The sequence below is a fragment of the Apiospora phragmitis genome (genome assembly GCF_038363925.1).
Source record: "Apiospora phragmitis strain CBS 135458 chromosome Unknown utg000010l:1.0-9815664.0:1.0-9183399.0, whole genome shotgun sequence".
In the NCBI taxonomy this organism is placed as follows: domain Eukaryota; kingdom Fungi; phylum Ascomycota; class Sordariomycetes; order Amphisphaeriales; family Apiosporaceae; genus Apiospora; species Apiospora phragmitis.
In genome coordinates this window covers 8,675,312-8,697,371 of record NW_027117409.1, presented here as the reverse complement: position 1 = coordinate 8,697,371, position 22,060 = coordinate 8,675,312, and the positions used below count along the sequence as shown (strand labels likewise).

Below are 22,060 nucleotides of genomic sequence, written 5' to 3'. Positions count from 1 at the left end.
GGACGGGCCCGCGGAGTAATGGCCTGGAGAATGTCATTGTGGCTAAGCCGGGAAGTCGGCACCAGATAGCACTGGTATGCCGCCATAGTGATTGGCAGTACTCCGTAGCAGAAGTTACACCAGGATCCGGCTATGTGGTTCGGCCTCGTAAGCGCGCTATGATCTATCCACCAACACGGTCAACAACGGCAACGAACAGATATTGTTTCTTTTCGCTCATGACTCATGCTTGGCCAACTATGGCCTATAGGCAAAAGCATCTGGTATCGTCAAAGGTGAATACGAAGTAAGTTATAACATTACCTCCTCTCTACATCTTGTCTGAATAGCTGCACACATGTACGTCCTTGAAAAAGTAAGGGTCCTGATTCAACTACACCTAGCCAGAGGTGGATAATACGTCTGCTAGTGCCCGCATGTTCGTCTGGACTCTCTTGACTCCAAGTCCGGTGACGACTTGACGTACGGTCACTGTTGTTGGCCATGATATAGTCAGCTGGTAGCTGCCTATACATTCTTTATTTATTCTACTTCTTGAGTGTTTCTGACGATGATCCGGAGGCCTGTCTGCTCAGGTGTTTAAAAGAGATGGTATGCATTCTAACTTCCATCTACAAGCTGTGATGCCATCAATGTATGATACCGTAAATGATACTCCCACAAACAACGTACATCGGTGGTCAGACAGGGCTTTTGGACATGTCCGCTGTGGTATTACTTGGATGTATCAGATGATGGCCCGATCCAGGGTGTCGTGTACAGCTTGCTGATAGATTCAAAATTCGTCCAATGTTGCTATCTCGGTCACAGTTGACATGCATCCATCCTTATTGCACAGCATGCATCAATTTTGTTTTCAACAGTAGTTAAACATCTTCAACTCCAAATGCGTTTCAGCTCAATTCTCTTCACCTGCCACGACACCCGGCAATCCCCTCATTAGCATTACCTGACGGTCAGTACTGAACAACACGAGCCCGTCCATTCCATTGAACAGACTGGCATGGATTGGTGCTGCTGATCACCTGTTGCCCGGCTCTCCATCCAAGTTGACGCCACTTCGGTGCTAGGTTCCATAACTGGGGGTTGCATCGCATCCTGCGCGCGCCGGCCGCACTTTCAACATTCCTCCCGTGCCGCATGACACCTCCCCTACTACGCTGCCGAATATTCTACAATCAAGCGAATACCTAATCCACCGAATATCCCACAAAGGTCGGATCAACGCTGTAACCAACATCCAGTGGATATCGACACCGACAGCCGTTGATTCGGACTTTATTGGTTGCCTGGCATATAGGTAATCTACCAAGAAGCGTTGAGCACCGCGGCTTTGCAACCGATTCAGTTGAGCGCTACCGTCACATCACGTAGCCGCCAACCATCACAACCCCACCATCGAAACTTGCACATAGAGAGGAAAGCCGCCCCCAACACAGGTAAACTTGCGCCGCAAACCACAACAACCACAACGATGTCCTTGGGCACAAAACGGCTGGGCAAGGAGCTCGCCAAGGTAAGCTACACCACTATACTACGACTGCTGTTGGTTTTCGACAGGTTCTGATTCCTTTTCCCGAGCGAGCAGATCTCCAAGAGCTTACCGCCCGGCATAACGCTGGTCAAAGCCGACGACCTGCAGGAATGGCTGCTGGACATACAGGTCCTCGACCAAAATCCCATCTACGCCGGCGAGACCTACCGACTGAAGTTCCGGTTCGGCAAGCAATATCCAATTGGTATGTATGCATGCACGCACTGCGTATTTGCTGTGTCCAGAATCTGCAAGCATCATTTAGGTATTAACCTTGTTTCCGCCCACAGAGCCCCCCGAGGTCGTCTTCACTAAGCAAGAAAACCGGCCGATACCCATGCACCCGCACATCTACTCCAACGGCATCATCTGCCTGGACCTCCTAGGCTCCTCGGGCTGGAGTCCCGTACAAAATGTCGAGAGCGTGTGTATGAGCATCCAGAGCATGCTCACGGGCAACACGAAGAACCACCGGCCCGAAGGCGACGCCGATTTCGTCAGCACCAACAAAGCACGGCCGAAAGATATCGAGTTCTACTATCACGATAATGAAGTATAGGCGGCGCATATTCTACTGTAACCACCCGCCCTCAAGCTATTTACAGCAGACCCTAGCAGAGGTACATAGATAGCTATTGCGATCCCGGAGCCTGCAGGCCAAAGGGGATTAGGATTATGAGAATTCCCACGGACATACGGGACGATATGGAATACATTGGCGAAAGATATCATACTGTAGATTGCTAGGTTTGGAGCTGGCACAATAATATCAAGAGTGCTGTCTGTCACCCCTCCTTGTATTATTAGTCCTGGGCTTCCATCGAAGTATTGTGATTGTGCACCTCTCTACAGGAGGTAATCTAAGAAACCAGTATTATGTTTTACTGCTATTATCTCCGTATCTTGAGTAGATCCGTAGAGAATGTAGGCAGCATGGGAATTCAAAGATTCCCATATTCCCATGGCTTGGGGTCGGGAGCAAGGCATTGGTGGGGTTCTAGCAAATGATACCGGCGATACAGTGCTAATTTTAGCGTGTTCCTCCCTGTGACGTCGACACGGGCCTAGAGCTCGCCCGAACCCCAGAATCCAAATCCACCGGTCGCGGTGCATGCTGAAGCTCGGGAGCTCGCCCAATTGATGCTCACTCGCGCTATTGGGATTCATACCAGACTTATCTGCTTGCCTCATTCACGAGCTCACGCTCCCATTTCCTCCCCCTCGAGCCTCCACCCCCATGAAGAGAGCGCATACACAATGGCTCCTCATGTGGGGTTCGACACCGAACAAATAAAGGACAAGGCTCGTAAAGACCTTCTCTATCTCCTAGAAGCTGTAAGTAAGGCTACCTCTACCAACCAACCTCCCCCTCCGCTCCGATAGCTCTCAAACGAACGAACGTCCGACGACCTGGTTATTAATGACCGACCTCCCTTCCCTCCCACTAGGTCCGCGGTAAGAAGAACCTCGTTATCGAACGAAGTCTCGCCGGCCCCATTGGCACCGTGGTCAAGGTCTCAACGCTTCAGGATTACGGCGTTGACAAGTTCTTCTTCATCGAAAACAACAATGCCGATACAAGCCAGCGCAATGTGGTATTCATGGCGCGAGGCGAATGCGCCCGCCATGCGGGGGCTATTGCTGGTGAGTGAGCGCCTGTCCTTTGTTTCTTGACTCCAAGCTGCTGGTATTGGCGCGTGGGGTATATCTTGTCGCTCCACCCTCGTCGAGTACAGAATAAGTATAGCCCATAGCGTATATCGCGCGCTGGATGTGTGAGATGTCGTCATGGTTGGCTAACAATATGTGATATAGAGCACGTGAAGCGACTGCAACGTGAGAGCCAAATAGGTCACGAATTTCACATCTTCTGGGTGCCCCGCCGAACACTGGTTGCCGACAAGCTGCTGGAGGAAAGCGGTGTTTTGGGCGACGTCAACATTCATGAGCTTCCATTATACTTCTTCCCGCTCGAACGAGACGTGCTATCCCTGGAGCTCGAAGACTCTTTCCGGGATCTATACCTTTGCAAAGACACAACACCGGCCTTTCTCATGGCCAAAGCTCTCATGGAGATTCAGTCCAAACATGGTCTCTTCCCTAGGGTCATTGGCAAGGGCGACAACGCCAAGCGGGTCTCGACGCTTCTTGCGCGCATGCGACAAGAGATACTAGCCGGAGACGACACATCTGAATCCGGCAGGACCGGGCTTACGCCTAGTAACACGATGGAGAGTGTTATCATTATTGACCGCGAAGTCGATATGGTCACCCCTTTGCTCAAGCAGCTGACCTACGAGGGCCTCATTGATGAACTTTTCAAGATCCAGAACAACCAGATGGACGTTGACTCGACCATTGTGGGAGCCGTGGCCCAACAGCCGTCTTCCAGTACATCCAGCACACCGCCAGCAGCAAGCCCCGTGTCGAGGAAGCGGAAGATACAGCTTGACTCTTCCGACAAACTGTACGATGGTCTGCGCGACACCAATTTTGCCATTGTCGGTGTTCTCCTTCACAAGGTTGCTAGGCGTCTTCAGAGCGACTACGATAGCCGGCATACATCGAGAACCACGGCTGAGCTCAAGGAGTTTGTGAAGAAACTACCTGGCTACCAAGCTGAACAGCAAAGTCTCAAGATCCACACAGGTCTCGCCGAAGAAATAAAGAAGTACACGGAGACAGATGAATTCAGTCGGATGCTCGAGGTCCAACAGAACTTAGCCGCCGGCGCTGACCCCAGTTCACAATTTGATGCCATTGAAGAGCTCATTGCCAGAGACATGCCTATTGCGGAAATGTTGCGTCTTATCAGTATTTACTCTTGCATCTCTGGTGGAATCAAGTCGAAAGAATATGACCAGTTCCGACGTCTGGTTTTGGAAGGTTACGGCTACCAGCACCTCCTCACACTCAACAACCTGGAGAAATTACAACTATTCCTCTCCCGAGCGTCGCCAATGGCAAGTATGATACCGATGGCAGGGTCTGGGACGGCGACGGGCACAAAAACCAATTACACATACCTCCGGAAACAATTACGCCTCATTGTCGATGAAGTCAATGAACACGATCCCAACGATATCGCATACGTTTACAGCGGATATGCACCGCTCTCGATTCGTCTTGTACAGTGTATACTGCAGAAGCAATACCTACTGTCTATTACACGCGGCAATGGTGTAACGTCAACGGGCACAACCACGGGTGGGGGCGCACAGGGCTGGCGGGGCTTTGATGAAGCTGTGAAGCACGCACGAGGCCAAACCTTTGATGACTTACAAAAGGGCGAGGATAAGGCCTTTAAGGCACGGGCTCTCTTGTCTGGGGGCGGTGAGAAGAAGACGGTCTTCGTTGTCTTCGTTGGAGGCATCACTTTCACAGAGATTGCTGCGCTGCGATTTATAGCCAAGAAGGAAGAAGGTTGGTTTCCCCTTTCTTGTTCGCACAATACTGCTCCCCCATACTAATATCTTTCCCCTGTTATCAGGCCGAAGAAACATCGTTATTTGCACGACCTCGATCATCAGCGGAAATAAGATGATGGATGCGGCGATCGAGAAGGAATCGTTTGCGAAAGAACGGCCGAAGGTTCCTGCGACAGGCACTGCGTAGTTGAGAATTCAGTCAGCCAAGCGAGTGGTGATGGCCGTGGTGGTACGCGCTATCGATATACCCAGATCTTGCAATACGTTGGAAGTACAATGTTGAAGACTGTCAGATTGGCAACTATACCGAAATTGCATCAATGCTAGTAGCCCCTAGGAGCCAGGTGGGAGTAGTCGCCGGAGTATTCGCAAGCAACGCGAGTAGGCCAATCTTATATCGTCTGGCGTCTTGTGTCGTATACAGCAAGTGATACGGCTTGATCGTGGTGTTGATAGCTGTGTAGGCAGTTTTGGTGCTGTCATTGCCTGCTTACCTCTCTGGAGTTATACGAGTATTCCGATACTGAATTAGTATCCAATTGGCACAAGTCTGATTCCCATAATACAGGGCAATAAACAAAACCTGGATTGTACACTGGAACCGTGACGAGGATGTATTGGTGTGTACGTCGTCGGCTTCTTTCGTTCCGGATCTGGTAATGCCGATGCCATGATGCGAGAAGCAGAGGTAGTAAGTTGGTTTAGTTGGGGTTCACGTGACGAGCCGGGCGAAACAGAACTGCTTCGGAAGTGGCTCCACCTTCGACCTGTAGCCGTTCACTACATCGAATTTGCCTGCTTGCCTTCTGCATATATCTCCCTCTCCCTCTCCTACGTAATGACCTTTGTGTCGGTGCATATAATCAAACGCACGCCCGAGTCGACCCATGTCAATTGACTGTCGTAGGCACGGCTTTAGGCTTTATACCCTCGCCTCTACCGAATTATCCTCGCCTCGACCCGACTGATAAGCCAATTGCCACTGGAGTAGCTGTACTGTGCTGTAACTCGGGCAGGCAGTCTAGAGAGGTACAGTGCCCACTTGTCCAGTCTTGTCACTGTGATTAGTCCCTGATCACTCGCCATGGGTTGTGGGATAATAATCAATTGTTATAAAAAGCGAAATTCCGATGCGGATCACCTGTTTCGGCATGTGGCTAATAAGACTGCGTAGATCGAAACCACCATTTCGTGATATGATTATACGGTAGCTCCTTCCGTGGCATAGCTGGGGCGTCGAGAGCGAGGGGTGCTGGACTCACATGGACACAACGGCGTCCGTATCATACAACCACACTATCATTGTCCCAGTCCACCAGCATCCTACTCATTATATACAACCCGTCAACTGTAACATCATCCATGCGGCATAACCGAGGGGACTATGAGTAGTACTCGTGGGACAACGTTGTTGGAGGGGGAGGAAAGCACGAACTTTGGTTCTCGGCCGGTCGACTTGGACCAACTGGACCTACATCTATCGGTTTTGGCATCTTCCAAGGGCGGTCGTCATCGCCTCGACGACCCGGTGTCTGCTACTTCCCCTCCCGGACTTGACACGATCCACACTGGGCCCCCAACATCCAAGGGCACGCCGAGGACCGAGTCTGAGATTATTGTACGCATAGACGACATCGATTCTGACATGAATAGCCACGTATCCAGCTCCGCATTACAGGATGAGACCGAGTAAGTACATCTATTAGCCTACAATATCCATTTTACGGGTTTCCCATTTGCAGCGTTTATCCGTGTCATCATCTATTGCACAACCATCCGTGTCAACCCCATTCTTGACCAGTCGTCACATAGGTCACATCAAGGCCAGGATCTTGCCGTCGATGCGAGCTTGCTAGGCTTCCAAGAGAGTTTGAGGAAATCTACCACCTCAACAGCCTCGGCGCTGTCCGATAACTCTGAGCTCTCGTCGGTTCCGCCGTCGCCGCCCTCGAGCAAAGCCACCACCCCCGTTAACACAGCTGAAGCATTGCCTGCGGAAGCAACGCCTGCGAAGGCAGTACCGAAAGCTACGGAAGCAGTACCTACTACGGAAGCAGTGTCTACTACGGAAACAGTACCTGTTACGGAAGCAGTGCCGACGGAAGCAATGACTATGCCTACCAAAGGCAAGCCGCGACAGGTGTTCGATGTGCGCCCCAAGGTGTCGATACCCACTGACATTGCACCGTATGACTACGCACACCAGTGCATTGAGGCGGCCGAGCGCTCGAGACTGAACCCCTACGCCCTCCACCAGGAGGAGTACCTGATGCTACGGGACCATATCAGTCACGCACAGGTTACAACCTACCTGAATATACGGAATGGGATTCTTCGGCTGTGGCTCAACAATCCCCGGATGGGGGTCGCACGTGACGAGGCAACTGGCTGTGCGAAAGATGTAAGATGGTTTAATGTTGCCAATGTATGTTACGACTGGCTATTGCGCCGTGGTTACATCAACTATGGCTGCTGCGAAGTCCCGTCATCGAAAAAGCGTTCTAAGAAGGCAGTTCAAAAAAGGAAAGGGAAGACGATAGTGGTAATAGGCGCAGGATGGCCGGTCTCGGCTGTGCCCGGCATCTTGAAGCGCTGTCGAAGCAGTATGCTAGACAGTTTCAGGAACTAGGAGAAGAACCACCACGGGTTATTGTATTGGAAGGCAGGAGCCGCCTAGGTGGCCGTGTCTACTCACGACCTGTCGATGGTAGCCGGAGTCAGCGGCTGTTCGATTTCAAGGGCAAGCGCCACACTGTGGAGGCTGGAGGAATGATCATCACAGGTTTTGACCGCGGCAACCCACTTAACATCCTGGTGAGAGGGCAGATGGCACTGCCGTATTACGCTCTACGGCCAGAGGCAATACTGTACGATTCGAACGGCAAGTCAGTTGACATCCACCGCGACTTGAAAGTTGAGAATCTGTACAATCATTGTCTTGAACGAGTCAGCGATTACAAATTCAAGAACCAGCCTACCAAGTTGATTGAGGGCAACAGAGGCCTAATGGACGAAGGCAAGGACAGCAATTCAGAAGGAAACAAAACCATCGCACAAACGGAAGAAGCAACGGCGGCTTTGCCACAGGCCCCGCCAGTGTCTGAGCAGAGTCTGGGACCCCGAGTCAACCTTGTGCCCGTATCCACCGATCGAGCTACTGGCAGGACGCATGTTGAGCCAGGGAGGCCGGCTGCCGTGCCGGCTGCCGTGCCGGCTGCCTTGAAGGCCAGGGCGATGGAGTGGACTTTGAAGGAAGGCGTGACGATGGACCGGGATTTGGATCTCGAAGCTGCAGCAAAGGATCCTGCGACCACGCTCGGATCCCTGGTGGATGAAGCAATTTCGCAGTATCGAGACATGATCGATCTTACGCCACAGGACTACAGACTCTTGAACTGGCACATCGCGAACCTGGAATACAGCAATGCTATCAACTACAACCAGCTGAGTTTAGGGGGTTGGGACATTGATGCTGGCAATGAATGGGAAGGAAAACACACCATGGTTATTGGTGGATATCAGAGTGTGCCTTGGGGCCTGGCCCAGTTTCCTTCGCCGTTGAACATTCACAAAGAATTTACTGTCAAGAAGATCACCTACCATCATGAAGGCAAGGGCGCAGCCAGAGTTGATTGTGACGACGGGTTCTCTGTCGAGGCAGATTACGTTGTGTCGACAATTCCACTGGGTGTGCTGAAGCACGGAAGTGTGGAGTTTGACCCGCCACTACCCCCGTGGAAAACAGACGTCATTGAGAGACTCGGGTTTGGCATCCTGAACAAGGTCATCCTCGTGTACCAGGAGGCTTTCTGGGATACTAATCGCGACATCTTTGGCGTATTACGAAGCCCCCTCACTCGCCACAGCTTACGACAGAGCGAATACGCCTCTAAGCGAGGCCGCTTCTTCCAGTGGTTCAATGTATCCAATATGAGTGGAATACCTGTGCTGCTCGCCCTGATGGCCGGCGATGCTGGCTTCGATACCGAGCACACTAAGAATGATGATCTAGTGGCCGAGGCTACGGAAGTTCTGCGCAGCGTATATGGCACAAACGTGCCTAACCCTACCCAGGCAATCGTCACACGCTGGGGCTCGGATAAGTTTGCGCGTGGTTCTTACTCTTCGGCAGGACCTGGGATGAGGCCTGACGACTACGAGACCATGTCGCGGTCGGTAGGCAATCTCTACTTTGCGGGTGAGCACACCATTGGGACGCATCCGGCGACAGTTCATGGTGCCTATCTATCAGGCCTTCGTGCGGCTTCCGAGGTCGCAGATGCTATCCTTGGCCCCATCGACATCCCAGTTCCACTCGTCATCCCCAAAGAGTCGGGGGCCGTGGTGGCATCTAGTGGTGTCAAGCGCAAGGCGTCCTCGGATGCGACGGCGCCGGTGTCGCTCCGGGCCGCCAAACAGGCCAAGATCGATGCCTACGAGAACGCGGCCTGGGCGCACATCTACGCGCATATCGGCGACAGGCCGTGGCGCCCGCAGAAGGTGGCGGGCAACGCGTACCTCCTCTACAGCAAGACTAATTTCGGGCTGGCCCGGCAGCGCTGCGAGCAGGGCCGGCGGCCGGGCAAGGGCAAGCCGAGCCCCAACGAGGTGCGGGTCATGACGAGCAAGATGTGGAAGGAGGCGGGCGCGGACGAGAAGCGGCCCTTCGAGGAGCAGGCCGCGGAACAGAAGCGGGTGTACGCCGAGAAGCTGCGGGAGTGGGAGGTCGCGGCTAAGGACTGGAATACCCGGGCCCTCGAGGTGCGGCGGGCTTGGGAGGAGGAGGCCGGTAACAAGCTCAACGTCACGGGGGATGAGAACACTAACGAGGATAGTGGTGCTAGTGGTAGTGGTGGTGGTAGTGGGACGGGCTCGGACGGCCTTTCGGGACGGGAAAGGAAGAGAAACCAGAAGGCCGGCGACACGTATGTGGGGAGTGGCAACGGGAGCGATGTCGAAATGGCGAAATGAGGCTGACTCTACAGATCGCTCTCGGAACGAGAAACTTTTTTGCACATACGGTTGGCTCGTTTTTTGGCGCTCACGGGGATGGTGGGGTTCGGGGTTGCACAAACGGAGATGGACGGTCTGGTCTGTCTGTCTACATACTTAGCTTGCTGTTGGCTCGGAGTTTCATCGGCCAGGGCTTCAATGTTCTCCTTTCGCCTCATTGCATCGGTGGTTGTCCTGACTATCTTCATTCACTCATGGAATGGGCGTTAGAGGGATTCTCAGTACTAGTATAATACATGTTGCAATTATTGTCATGATTACTTGGATTTGTATGCATTGATACTTAGGTAATCTATGGTTATCATCAGGGTTGGTGGGTGAGATCGTACATGGTATGGTATACCTCGTCATATTCAAAACCTTCCACGTTTTACCATAGCGTCCCGCTTGTTGCCTATTATTGGTGTGCTCTTGCTCACAAAAGAAAAAGAAAGCAAAAAGGAGAAAAGGGGAGGAAAGGGAGAAAAAAGGAGAGAATATGTCTGACGGGAGTTATGTGGAATGGATAATTTGAGTTGCTGCCATCACTGGAAATAGGAAATCCAATCCATACAGTTTGACGAAAGCTAGAAACCCTCGATAGAAGATATTTTTGAGTCTTCTCTGCCCTCTTCATCTTTATTAAACCCATCACATCAGACCTCATATTCTCTATTGTGTGTGATGTGAAATATTCATGAAAGTTTTGTTGTTCCGCCCCTGAGTTTTGGGGAGTACACACGAGGAAGGAAGATTTTGATGCTTAAGAGACTAGAGTTTCTATCGCACGATACATATCACAAGATACATGTTGGGACCGCGCCACGCCTAAATTTCGTCAGGAGCCAGAATCAGATGTGAGACATGATCCGTGAAGCCGAGTTGATGAAGGAGTTCTTCGGAAAGACGACCTGGTAGGTAGCTTTGGTTTGGAGAGATCAGCATTTCACACGAGACTGCAGCCGGTCACAGGGAAATGCATCTTCTAACGGGAGCCAGGCGTGTCTACGGCTATCGCGAAGCAGTTCAGCATCACGCGTCTATTTTGCTTCTCGGCCCTTATCCCACCGTAGTCCTCAACCCACCAGACGCCCACCCAGGTTCCCTCTCAACTCATCTGTGTAGGGCATCCGATCAGGGCAGGGCAAAATTGGCTGTGAAGTGTGTGGGTAGCCCTTATCGCGACCTACTTATACTTTATAGCATCCGCGGAAGGTTCTATAGGGATGGAGGTGACAGTGTTACGTGAGTCTCCGCTTTGGGTAATGCGGTGCTGGGCTTCGAATCGAATAGACGCGGATGTGTTTGTATGCTCTCTTCGAGTCACTGGTAGTTGGCTATTTCAAAAGAACACTCTCGGTGAGACCAAGTCAATGCGAGACGCCTGTATCGATACATAGTATGTCGGTGATGACTAGATATGCAGAGTAGCAGATAGAAACTTCCACTAAACAACATTGACATAGTTTCTCCCTTAACGAACCACCCACCTTTCAGGTGCCAAATGCCTGACTGTGCGACGGCAACAATAAATACTCAGAGTAAGTCTTTATCAAGGTTCTGCCCAGGACGGCACACCCCACTCCCCTGAGGAAACGGAAAAAGCATATAAGAAAAATCTGCCAGTTTTCCTAATCCCTCCTTTCTTCTTACCCTTCCTCCTTTACCACTATCATCGGGGGTCCTTGTGCTTGTCCGGCTCAACATGGATGAGAAGGACTCAAAAAGTAGCGATGGCAGTGACCATGAGGATCGTGGGAACGGGGATTTCAACATCCCGGATTTCGTCGGCCGGCCAAATGCGCCGCAGCGGCTGGAACTGCAGCGGCTGGAGGACCAGCAAGAGAGAGAGCAACAGCGTCTGGGGCAGGCTCGGCGTATACAGGCACTGCTGCTCAGGCGACATCAGGCAGAGCGGCGGCGTCTGAGAGAGAGTCAGCAACAGAGGGGGCTGCAGCACCCGAGACATGAGTATCCGTTGTCTACTGTGTACGCGGCATATCATCAACCAACGCCCCTTTCTTCAAGGGCGGAACGAAACCAGCACGACCCCGCCAACGACGCCGACGCCTCCTCCTCCCCTACCGAGGATGAGCATATGGGTGATGATGACCAGGATGAGACGCAGAAGCAGAGCGCCAAGGCCAGGACCAGGGCCGAGCGTAGAAGAGAAGAAAGGAGACGACAACGACAAGCCAGGATCCGGGACTGGCCAAGCCCACGTCAACCGCCCATGCGCGCAACCCCAGAAGACGCCAGATTACCATCACTGGTTCATCCCCCCTTCCGAAGACGCGAGAACGCGGACGACCGGCTAGCCGGCCCATCTTACTGGTCTCCGTACCCCATGGCCAGGTGGAGCTCCGCGGTCGTGCAGCCGCCCTCCGAGGCCGAATGGGATCGGATGCGGTTCACCTACTTCGCGGACGGACAACCACAGCCCCGGCCCGGGCGTATCCTTCCCTTGCCGTCGCGGAGCATCTTGGCGTTGGAGAGTAGACTCGGATCCCTGCGCCTCACCGAAAGGGCGGAAGGTAATAGAGACCGGAACACCGACTATGCTCCTCCTCCTCCTCCCCAACCAGCAACAGAACAACACAGCATCGCTTATCCTTACGGGCGACCTACCGTTGCAGACAACGACAATCGCCACAACGGTCATAGCACCTATAACTTTCGGCACGCAAGTGCCGACTATTACGATACTTATCGGTACGGTAACAGAGACGGCCTTGAGATGCTTAGTGACGTCGCCGCCGCCCAGCCGCCGCTCCCGCAGCAACGCCCGCAGCAACGCCCGCAGCACGGCTACTACCTTCCTGGCCACGACCACCATAATACTCCAGGCTATGGAGACCATGCTAGTAGCTACAGCGCCGCCCCTTCTGGACACGGCTTTCATCGCGCCGCAGACCACCCTGAGTCGCTGCCATCGCAGGGAGAACGTGCTTCTGCTGCTGCTGCTGCTCCTTTTTCTGCTGATACACCATCATCATGGCTTTTGTCACAGCCATTGCCGCAGCGAGAGCCATGGGAGATGGCGGACGCTGCTGCTGCTACTGCTGCACCACCGCCACCACCGTCGTCATACCGAAGGCCAGTGGCGACGGCGGGGCGTGGCATTCCTCTACCGCCACTGCAGTACCTCGGTCAAGGGCCCGCTCCCGCTTCCGCTCTCGCTCCCTCTCGCATGTATAACCCCCTCGTACAGCACGACGAGACCGAGGACGCCGACGAAACCGAGGACGCCGACGAAACCGTGGACGAGGACGAAACCGAGGACGAAGACATGGATGAGGAGAGGGCAAGTAGACAACACCGGGGACATAACAACAACAATAACTACCCGCCGCTGTAGCGGCTCGATGGACACGATGGCGACGATGACGACAGGGAAATCCGTTGATGGCCCTTGCCTTCCTGGGTAGGGGTTGTCAACGAGATGGCTGGCGGGCAGGTGAAGCAGAGTTGTCGACTTGATATGGTTAAGGGGTTATACTGAACCCGCTCCCACCGTCCCCCCTTCTCCAAGGAATGCTAGGAAGGAAGTCTCGGATATGGTTGGTTGTACGTGATGTATGGCTTGGGGAAGAGGGGAATATTCGTACCTATTATCTAGCAGGCATGGCTGTACTTACTGCATTTGTTGCCAGGCATAGTGAAATTAGTCTAGGCCCAGAAATAGAAAAAAACCCCAAAAATTGAACCGTATTCCATCTGTGATTGTCGCAGACAGAAATCGCTACAATAGGGTAGCCATCTATCCCATTGCTGACTCTCCTACCTCGAACCCGTTACGGGAACTAAAGTCACGTAAACGCATCAGCAATAGGGGCGGGAACCACAACTCCGCACCTGCGAGGAATCGCGCACTCATATGAGAAGGTTCTCATAACTGAAGTGTTAATTGTCTCGAGATGGAGCATCGAAGAAATACCCGCAAGGATGGCCAGACTTTTGATGCTCTTATCTAGCGATATTGCATCAGCATTCGTATCGCATACACAATTCAGAAAAGGGATGAGAGGAAGCAAGGGTCAGAAGTTCAGAAATAGTTTATTGAGGCTTTGGTACACGGAGGGCCTAGGGTACTTGTTACAAAGGGAATTATGCGTGCGAACCGCTCCCCTCCCATCTCTCTATCTTGTCGCTTCAAGCAGCAATTTACATGTCCGCGGAGGCCGTGGCACCAGTGATAATCTCGACCAGTTCTCCCGTAATGACGGCTTGACGGGTTCGGTTGAACAGAATCTGGTACTTGTTGATCATCTCACCAGCGTTCTTGGAGGCATTCTGTAAAATTTTGTCAATACTGAATCTAACATGGACACAAACCGAAGGAAGACTTACATCCATGGCGTTGCGACGGGCAGAGATCTCGCAAGCGTGACCCTCGGCCAGAGCCCAGTACAGAGAGTTGGCAAGAGCGTACTCGCGCATATTGGGGATGAGCTCCTCATCGACCTCGAAGGCCGAGAAGTTGGGAGAGGCAGCGATGGATTCCTCAGAGAAAGCCTCGATAATGGTGGGCTCGTAGCTGGTGGCGTTGATGAACTTGTTGTAGAGAATCTTGATGCCGGAGTACTGGGTCTGGAGCTGGACAATCTGGTCGGCAATGGCCTGGGCATCGGCGAAGGTAGGGACGTCCTTTCCAACACCAGCGAAGCTCAGGACAATGTCCTGGTTGTTGGTACGGCCCAACTGGGAACGGGACTTCTCGCCGATGACGACGAGGTCGGCCTCGCCGTGGGCAACGTTGCGGCGGACCCATCGCGACAGACCGGAGTGGACACCACCGCAAAGACCCTTGTCGGAACTGCAGACGATGTAGAGAGGCTTCTTCTCCTCGGCCTCGAGGGGCTTGGTCTCGGCAGCCTCGTAGACCTGGTTGGAAGCGGCACCGTACTTCTGGGCGTCGTTCATGGCTCGTTGGGCGCGGGTCAGCTTGGTGGAGGCGACAATCTTCATGGTCTTGGTGATCTTCTCGATGTTGCGAATCGACTTGAGACGACCCTCAATCTCTCGCAGGGTAGCGTAGGTGGCCGCATTGTTGGCAGTGCTGCGCGAGCGAAATAGTGTCAGCTTTTTCAATTATTCGATATGTAACTCAAACCCGCAACCCCAAGCTCCACGATCAATTGTCATCATCTTCACCCCCGGACCGGACCCTTTGGTCAAACGAGGTGCATCTCTCGGTCCAAAGCCCTTGGCAAGCAATTGTCTTCTTCCCAAACTCTTTCGCTCCAAATTGACACCACCCAGGAAATGTCCGACGTACCGAGCAGGAATAGCCGCAGCTACGGCTCCAGCGCGCAAAGCCGGTCTTGCCGCCCTCGAAAGCATCGTGGAGGGGATTAGAAGGTAATTGGTGTCCCGGGTTCGAATCTCAGCGGTGACACGGTTGACCACGGATGCTCCTCGCGATCAATTGGTCTTGGTCGATGGAGGGTGGTTGAATGGATTGATTAACTTGGAGTCGGTTCAATTCGGGCTCAACTGTCTACTTGTCTCGCTGCTACCAGGCAAAGCTCCATTTTCCCTCTCGTCAATTTTCGGCACGGGCCTAACTCTTTCCGACCAAGCTTCCGTAAGTACCCAGTAGGTGAGGTTTTTGTGAAGCCACTGCCGGACGGCTTCACCAGCCACTATCCCAATCAACGTTTATCCGATGGGATCGCTTCTCCACCGCGATCTTGCCACCTGTTCGCAGATTATGTGACGGCTGGTGGTCCCTTTTGATTTTTCTGATACCCGTACGCCTCCCTCCCTTCCTTTCCTGTGCCTCTCCATTGTTCTGGTTCTGTCGCAGGCTTTGGTTGCTCTCGGTGTTAACGTAAGCGGAAAGAGACCACTCATTCCTCCCATGCTGCCTGCGCTGCCTGCGTGCTTACCTTGCTTTCTCACGCTCACGCTGCCTCTCTCTCACTTGCATCGAAAGTAGCAACCAGAGAGCCCACTTATTCAGCCCAGCCATTCCCCCTACAGACACTAACCTAGCAATATTTTTTTCTTCCCTTGCGGCGGAGTGGATGCCGCGCTCCAAGTGCTCCTTGCTCGCTCTCATGTCATGTCACTGACAATTCTTTGTCGAAGAACAGCCACATTCTTCCTTCCCACCCGCCGGGCCTCCTCTCATTGGCCTGAAGTTGCCGACTCGCGCTTCCAGAAGCTCGATACACCACTTTATGCAGTCAATTACTTATGTACAATAGAACCTGCCCTTATGAGAGATACCTAATAAAAATACTGATACCTATTTGCTGCATTCGATTTTGTGATAATCACTTTTTCCCATACCTCATCCATGACCGAACGTAGCGAGTAAGTAATGTGGCTAGGTACGATACAAAGTGGATAATCTTGATGCTGAAAAGCGCGGAGCCGTCAGACAGTCTTTCTAAATTCTACTGGCCTTTTCTCTTGCAGTATTCCACCTGCATCAACCATCCACTCCCCACTAATCTCACCACCGGGGCGAACCTAGCGACAACTGCCTCTCGCAAGTCCAGACTCGGGTAAGGCTTCTCTTCTTCTTTTCTCCCCCCCGGTAGTCGCAGTGAGCCGCACTTTCCCTCTTCCCTTTCTCTCTCTCTTTCGATTTTTACTCTCCATTCTCCTATAGACTCGGTTGGCTTCCGTAGCAAGAAAACCCGGTTTTAAATGGACAATCGATCAACAATTCACCCCAATCTAGGCTAACAACCGTCGATTCACCTTTTCTCTTTTCGACCTTCGAACTCCCCGTGGATGTTTACCCAACGAGGACTCTGGAATAACCGTTGGCTCCAAGGCCTGTGTTGAAAATTTGCCGGTTGGCCTCTTACGGTTGCCACCTTTGACGCCAGCCTTTCAGCACTCACTACCAACTCCATCATCGGCTTTCGAGGACTAATACGCCAGCTCCCTAGAGAAGGCAGCCTGGTTACGCAGACCTCTCAAGCACAACGACGAATCTACACGACGCGACAAATCCGCCCAACCACCAGCATCATGTCTTCCGATCTATCTGACGACGACATGCCGTTGGCACGCCCCAATGGCAAGCGTAAGTATTTCCCCGAACTTTATTGGATCCAGTTCAGATCGCGTAATGCGACTGCCCACGATGCGGTCACCCGCGGCTCCAACCACTTCACCTCGCAACCCTCGAACCGACCCATCTACGCGACCTACACTTTGGCTGGCCCCGTTCGAACCATTCCACGATGGTGCCTCGCGAATCAGACTAATTTTCTTTTCTTTTAGTCTCGGCAGATACCATCTCGAAGTCGGAAGACAAGGCCATGGACAAAGGCGATTCAAAAGGAACTCCATTGGCGGCCCCGGTGTCCATCCGCCATGGTCCCGTCCACGATGGCGATGCGATGGATGTAGACAGTCCTGCGGTCAATGGTCACAAGCGGAAGGCACGAACATCAATCAGCCAAAAACCCAGCTACAAAGACGATTCTGACAGTGATGACCAACCCATGGTATGTACCTGCTCTTTGTTCATCCACACAGTTGCATCAAGCCTTGGATCCCGACTGACCTGTTTTTAGCTCAAGCGCCAAAAAAAGAAGACGGCGGTCTCAGACGACTCCGATGACGATGTTCCCCTGACCAAGCGAAATTCGAAATTGCCGCCCAAGGCTAGCAAGAATGACATGTTGGGTATGGACTCAGACGATGACGACAAGCCTCTGCACATGCAACTTGCCCAGAAGAAGAAGGACATCGAGAAAGCCGCAGCAAAAGATGCCAAGAAGCCTACACCGAAAAAGAAGGCTGTCAAGGACGAATCTGACTCGGACGCCCCTCTTGCCAGTGCCAAGGGTAAGAAGCGACAGTCTAACGGCACTACCAAGAGCAAAACGAATGGTGTCAAGAAGGAAGAATCGGATTCAGATGCACCCATTCGCAAGAAGGTGAAACCTGCACCTGCTAAGGGCAAGGCTGCAGCTCCGACCAAGGGCAAAGCCGCCACTACCGCCAAGGGCAAGGCCGCCGCCCCTGCTACCAAGAAGGGCGCGAAAGCCAAGAAGGAGGAAAGCGAGGAGCCCGCGGAAGGCGATGAAGAAGAGTTCGAATGGTGGAACGCGCCCAAGAAGGAGGACGATTCTACCAAGTGGGAGACCCTCGAACACAATGGAGTCATGTTTCCTCCGCCGTATGAGCATTTGCCCAAGAACGTCAAACTGCTCTACGATGGTACACCGGTCACCCTTCATCCAGATGCCGAAGAAGTCGCGACTTTCTTTGGCGGCATGCTCCATCAACCTCACCACGTGGAGAACCCTACTTTCCAGAGTAATTTCTTCCACGACTTCAAGAAAGTGGTTGACGAGACTGGCGGTGCTAAGGATAAACAAGGAAACAAGGTTGACATCAAAAAGTTCGATAAGCTCGACTTCAAGCCTATTTTTGAATATATGCAAGCACAGAGCGAGATGAAGAAGAACCGGAGCAAAGAGGAGAAAAAGGCTGAAAGCGAGGCTAAGAAAGAGCTCGAGAAGCCTTATAACTTCTGCAAGTGGGATGGAAGGACCCAGAAGGTTGGCAACTTCCGAGTCGAACCTCCGAGTCTATTCCGTGGCCGTGGCGAGCATCCCAAAACCGGTAGACTCAAGTTGCGTGTGGCGCCTGAACAGATCACTATCAACATCGGCAAAGAGGCCAAGGTGCCTGCGCCTCCGCCAGGCCACAAGTGGAAGGCAGTCCAGCACGACAAGACCGCCACTTGGCTGGCTATGTGGCAGGAGAACATCAACGGCGCGTACAAGTATGTCATGCTTGCCGCGAACAGCGATGTCAAGGGACAGGCCGATTTCAACAAGTTTGAAAAAGCACGTGAACTCAAGAAGTATATCGACAAGATTCGCAGAGATTACACCCGCGACCTCCGTGCAGAGGTCATGGCCGATCGACAAAGAGCTACCGCCATCTACTTGATCGATAAGCTTGCTCTCAGAGCCGGCAACGAGAAGGACACCGAAAACGAGGCTGAGACTGTCGGATGTTGTTCCCTCAAGTACGAGCACATCACATTACGGGAACCCGACACAGTCATTTTCGACTTCTTGGGCAAGGACAGTATTCGTTACTATGATGAGGTAAAGGTCGAGCGCCAGGTCTTTAAGAACCTAAAAATGTTCAAGAAGCCACCCAAGACTGCAGGCGACGACATCTTCGACCGGCTCACGACTTCATCACTGAATAAGCATCTGTCCACGTACATGAAGGGTTTGACTGCCAAGGTGTTCCGTACCTACAATGCTTCATATACCATGAGCAAGCTGCTCGGAGAAAATGGAGGCCAACACGCACCTGACCATGGCTGAGAAGATCGCCGTCTACAACAAAGCCAACCGCGAAGTGGCCATTCTGTGTAACCACAAGAGAACCGTTGGTGCCAACCACGAAACGCAGATGGAGAAGATGAACGACCGTATCAAAGGGCTCAAGTACCAGAAGTGGCGCACCAAGGCTATGATGTTAACTGTGGACCCCAAGCAGAAGAAGAAGAAGGGTGCCGATTACTTTGCACTTGATGAAGAACTTGATGAGCAATGGATCCAGGATCACATCGAGTTCCTGGTGGAGGAGCAACGGACCAAAACGACAAAGAAGTTTGAGAAGGAGAACGAGAAGCGCAAGGCCGATGGTGAGAAGCCGCAGCCCGAAAAAGAGCTCAAGACAAGACTTAAGGAGGTCGATGAGCTGGAGAAGCAGCTTAAGAAGGAGGCCAAGACCAAGAAGGTGGAGCCTGAGGGCAAGTCCCCGTCCGTTGAGAAGTACGAGACTGCGGTCAAGAAGATCGATGAGCGTATCCACACTCAGGAGATCGCTGCCGCCGATCGAGAGGGCAACAAGGAGGTTGCCCTGGGTACCTCCAAGATCGTAAGCCGAAATATACCAACTCCCGCCTGGTGATAACATTGTACTAATCTTCGTCCCACAGAACTACATTGATCCCCGCTTGACCGTTGTCTTCTGCAAGAAGTTCGAGGTCCCGATTGAGAAGTTCTTCTCCAAGACTCTGAGGGAGAAGTTCAACTGGGCCATCAAGTCCATCCAAGACGACGAATGGGAGTTCTAAGCACCCGCGCTTACTCCTTTTGCTTGTGCTCCCCCTCTCACCAGAACCTACCACCCACCCATCTATTACTTAAGCAACCATGTTCTAATTGTATATCTGTACCATCATCATGCATATCCAACGGTCCACGAAGATGGAGAGACCCAGAGATAGTTTAGCAGGATTCAGCAGATCCAGCAGATCTAGCAGATTCTAGGCTTACTGCAATCTTTTTGGCCCTCCCTCTCCACTCAGCATCAGGGCACCGATTCCACGAGGTCACCTCTGGTGGCCTTGTCAGGTGCCGTGACGAGCTGTAGTGTGCCTTCACTTGGCCTGTCTGCCCTTTGATTCATCAAAGCGTTTGCGTTGCTTTGCGTTGCATCAGGGGAGTTTCGTCTGGAGGTTGGCTGATTATCCGACCTTTACCCGTCATCTCATAGGCCGTCTTCCTTTCCCACCTTGCATATAGAAGCAATGAAAAGACGTAAATTATCATATACATCAGTGTCCTTATTACCTGTGATTTTTTGAATGCTTATATGTTTGTGAGACTTCGTGAAAGTAATCCCCTGTCAACATGAATGATGCTTTGTCTTGATCAGTGTTATAAATCTTCCTCCTAGCTTAAATGGCATTAACTAAGCAAATATGGGTAGTTCGTATTGTTCAGGAACTAGAAATTATATCGGTACAATACGATATCTTCTAAACCATAACCACTCACTAAACACAAAACGACACATGGCTTAGATAGCGAACTCATTCAACACCTACAAGCCCAGAGCTGAGGATTGGCTTTGATATTTTTGAGGTGTCATGTCTTGGTAAATACACGAGCTACCCCTATTTTGCCCCCACAAACCTGGAATAGGGGAAGCTCGTATATCTTGGGGGATCAGGCCTCATCAGCCGACTTATCAGTCGTATGTACATTGTTCATCTGTCTCGACCAACGGAGGAATGTGATTTTGCTGTGTTCTCACACAAGCCCGGAAATTGTATATGAGCTCGAGGAGCTTCTCAGATCCTTTGAACACCCAGGGCGAGGACATCCATGAATCAAACATGAAATCATAGCAAGCGCATGGTGCGACGAGTGCCGAGCCTGAGTTCGAAGCTACCGGAGACGCAATTATCTTCTCCAATGCCTACGCCGTCAACTGTGTGTTACAGAGGTCCTGAATCCTATCTACGTGTCTATCTATGGGTTCTTCGCCGACAGTCCCAATCATGACGGGGATCCGCAGCCCACATAAATTCCTATACTTGTTCAAGCTGCGGCGGCAAATCGCAAGAGATACATTTGAGCACCCGTAGCCACGGTAGGGGAGCGAGCGTCCCTGGAAGGACCTTTATTGTCTGTGTCTGTACATTGAAACAATATAGCCATATCCAACCATGCACGGTAAATACATGATAGGGGCATGTAATCGTCACCACGGAGAAAGGCCGTACGGCCCATGACCACGTTTGCCTCCGCGGTTTCTATCGATTTCCGTCATATTGAGGTTATAAGAAGTATCATCCCCTCCTTGCCCTTACCTTGTCTCGGTTTAGATGCTAAGATTGTCGTCCCCTCAGGAATCCAGCTCAAAGGATACTATGCAGTCGACAGACATGTTCTCAGATCTCGCCTGATGCGTGATGAAATGCGCCGCGATACAACTAACGGCGAGTCCCGGTGCTTGCGATATATCTACGATTGCTTTCACTCTTGACATCTAAAGAAATTTGTAGTGCTTAGTTATAGACAATTCATTGCTTGACTAGGTATGTAAAAGTACGCTTTTCCTGAGGGTCATGTTGTCTTGCCCAGACTCACCATCGCTTCTCTGCATTACGATTAATAGGGCAGTCATCTCATCGCCCTACTACCTATCCCAGAACCGACTAATCCTAATGACCCTGGCTCTACTAGTACTGCGGCTGTAGGTGTTGCCATAAAAATATCTGCTTGTGCAACATTTTAATCCTCTTCTTCTCAAGCACTCATATCAATTCTGTAGACTTGAGAGAGAGTGCTTTTGGCTATCTTGAGGGCACCCT

The 22,060-nt window shown here is 52.0% G+C and overlaps 6 protein-coding genes across 6 annotated transcripts; 5 read left to right on the top strand and 1 right to left on the bottom strand.

Moving 5' to 3' along the window:
* Positions 1-1,474: 1,474 nt before the first annotated feature.
* Positions 1,475-2,093, top strand: PG994_012412 (uncharacterized protein; the record flags this gene model as incomplete). Its single annotated transcript, XM_066863821.1, has 3 exons — positions 1,475-1,516; positions 1,589-1,739; positions 1,825-2,093. 3 exons carry the CDS (start codon positions 1,475-1,477, stop codon positions 2,091-2,093), a joined length of 462 nt encoding a protein of 153 aa, XP_066712931.1.
* A 698-nt stretch (positions 2,094-2,791) lies between these two features.
* On the top strand, positions 2,792-5,149 carry PG994_012411 (vacuolar sorting; the record flags this gene model as incomplete). The annotated part of the gene is made up of 4 exons (XM_066863820.1): positions 2,792-2,869; positions 2,983-3,178; positions 3,350-4,957; positions 5,025-5,149. 4 exons carry the CDS (start codon positions 2,792-2,794, stop codon positions 5,147-5,149), a joined length of 2,007 nt encoding a protein of 668 aa, XP_066712930.1.
* Positions 5,150-6,346: 1,197 nt separating this feature from the next.
* Positions 6,347-9,933, top strand: PG994_012410 (uncharacterized protein; the record flags this gene model as incomplete). The annotated part of the gene is made up of 3 exons (XM_066863819.1): positions 6,347-6,651; positions 6,775-7,387; positions 7,585-9,933. The coding sequence occupies 3 exons, from the start codon at positions 6,347-6,349 to the stop codon at positions 9,931-9,933; spliced, it is 3,267 nt and encodes a 1,088-aa protein (XP_066712929.1).
* Positions 9,934-11,659: 1,726 nt separating this feature from the next.
* Positions 11,660-13,312, top strand: PG994_012409 (uncharacterized protein; the record flags this gene model as incomplete). Its single annotated transcript, XM_066863818.1, has 1 exon — positions 11,660-13,312. One exon carries the CDS (start codon positions 11,660-11,662, stop codon positions 13,310-13,312), a length of 1,653 nt encoding a protein of 550 aa, XP_066712928.1.
* An 806-nt stretch (positions 13,313-14,118) lies between these two features.
* Positions 14,119-15,297, bottom strand: PG994_012408 (ATP synthase F1; the record flags this gene model as incomplete). The annotated part of the gene is made up of 2 exons (XM_066863817.1): positions 14,119-15,013; positions 15,233-15,297. 2 exons carry the CDS (start codon positions 15,295-15,297, stop codon positions 14,119-14,121), a joined length of 960 nt encoding a protein of 319 aa, XP_066712927.1.
* Positions 15,298-16,944: 1,647 nt separating this feature from the next.
* On the top strand, positions 16,945-20,032 carry PG994_012407 (uncharacterized protein; the record flags this gene model as incomplete). Its single annotated transcript, XM_066863816.1, has 5 exons — positions 16,945-16,999; positions 17,200-17,426; positions 17,496-19,197; positions 19,226-19,833; positions 19,895-20,032. 5 exons carry the CDS (start codon positions 16,945-16,947, stop codon positions 20,030-20,032), a joined length of 2,730 nt encoding a protein of 909 aa, XP_066712926.1.
* Positions 20,033-22,060: the final 2,028 nt, after the last annotated feature.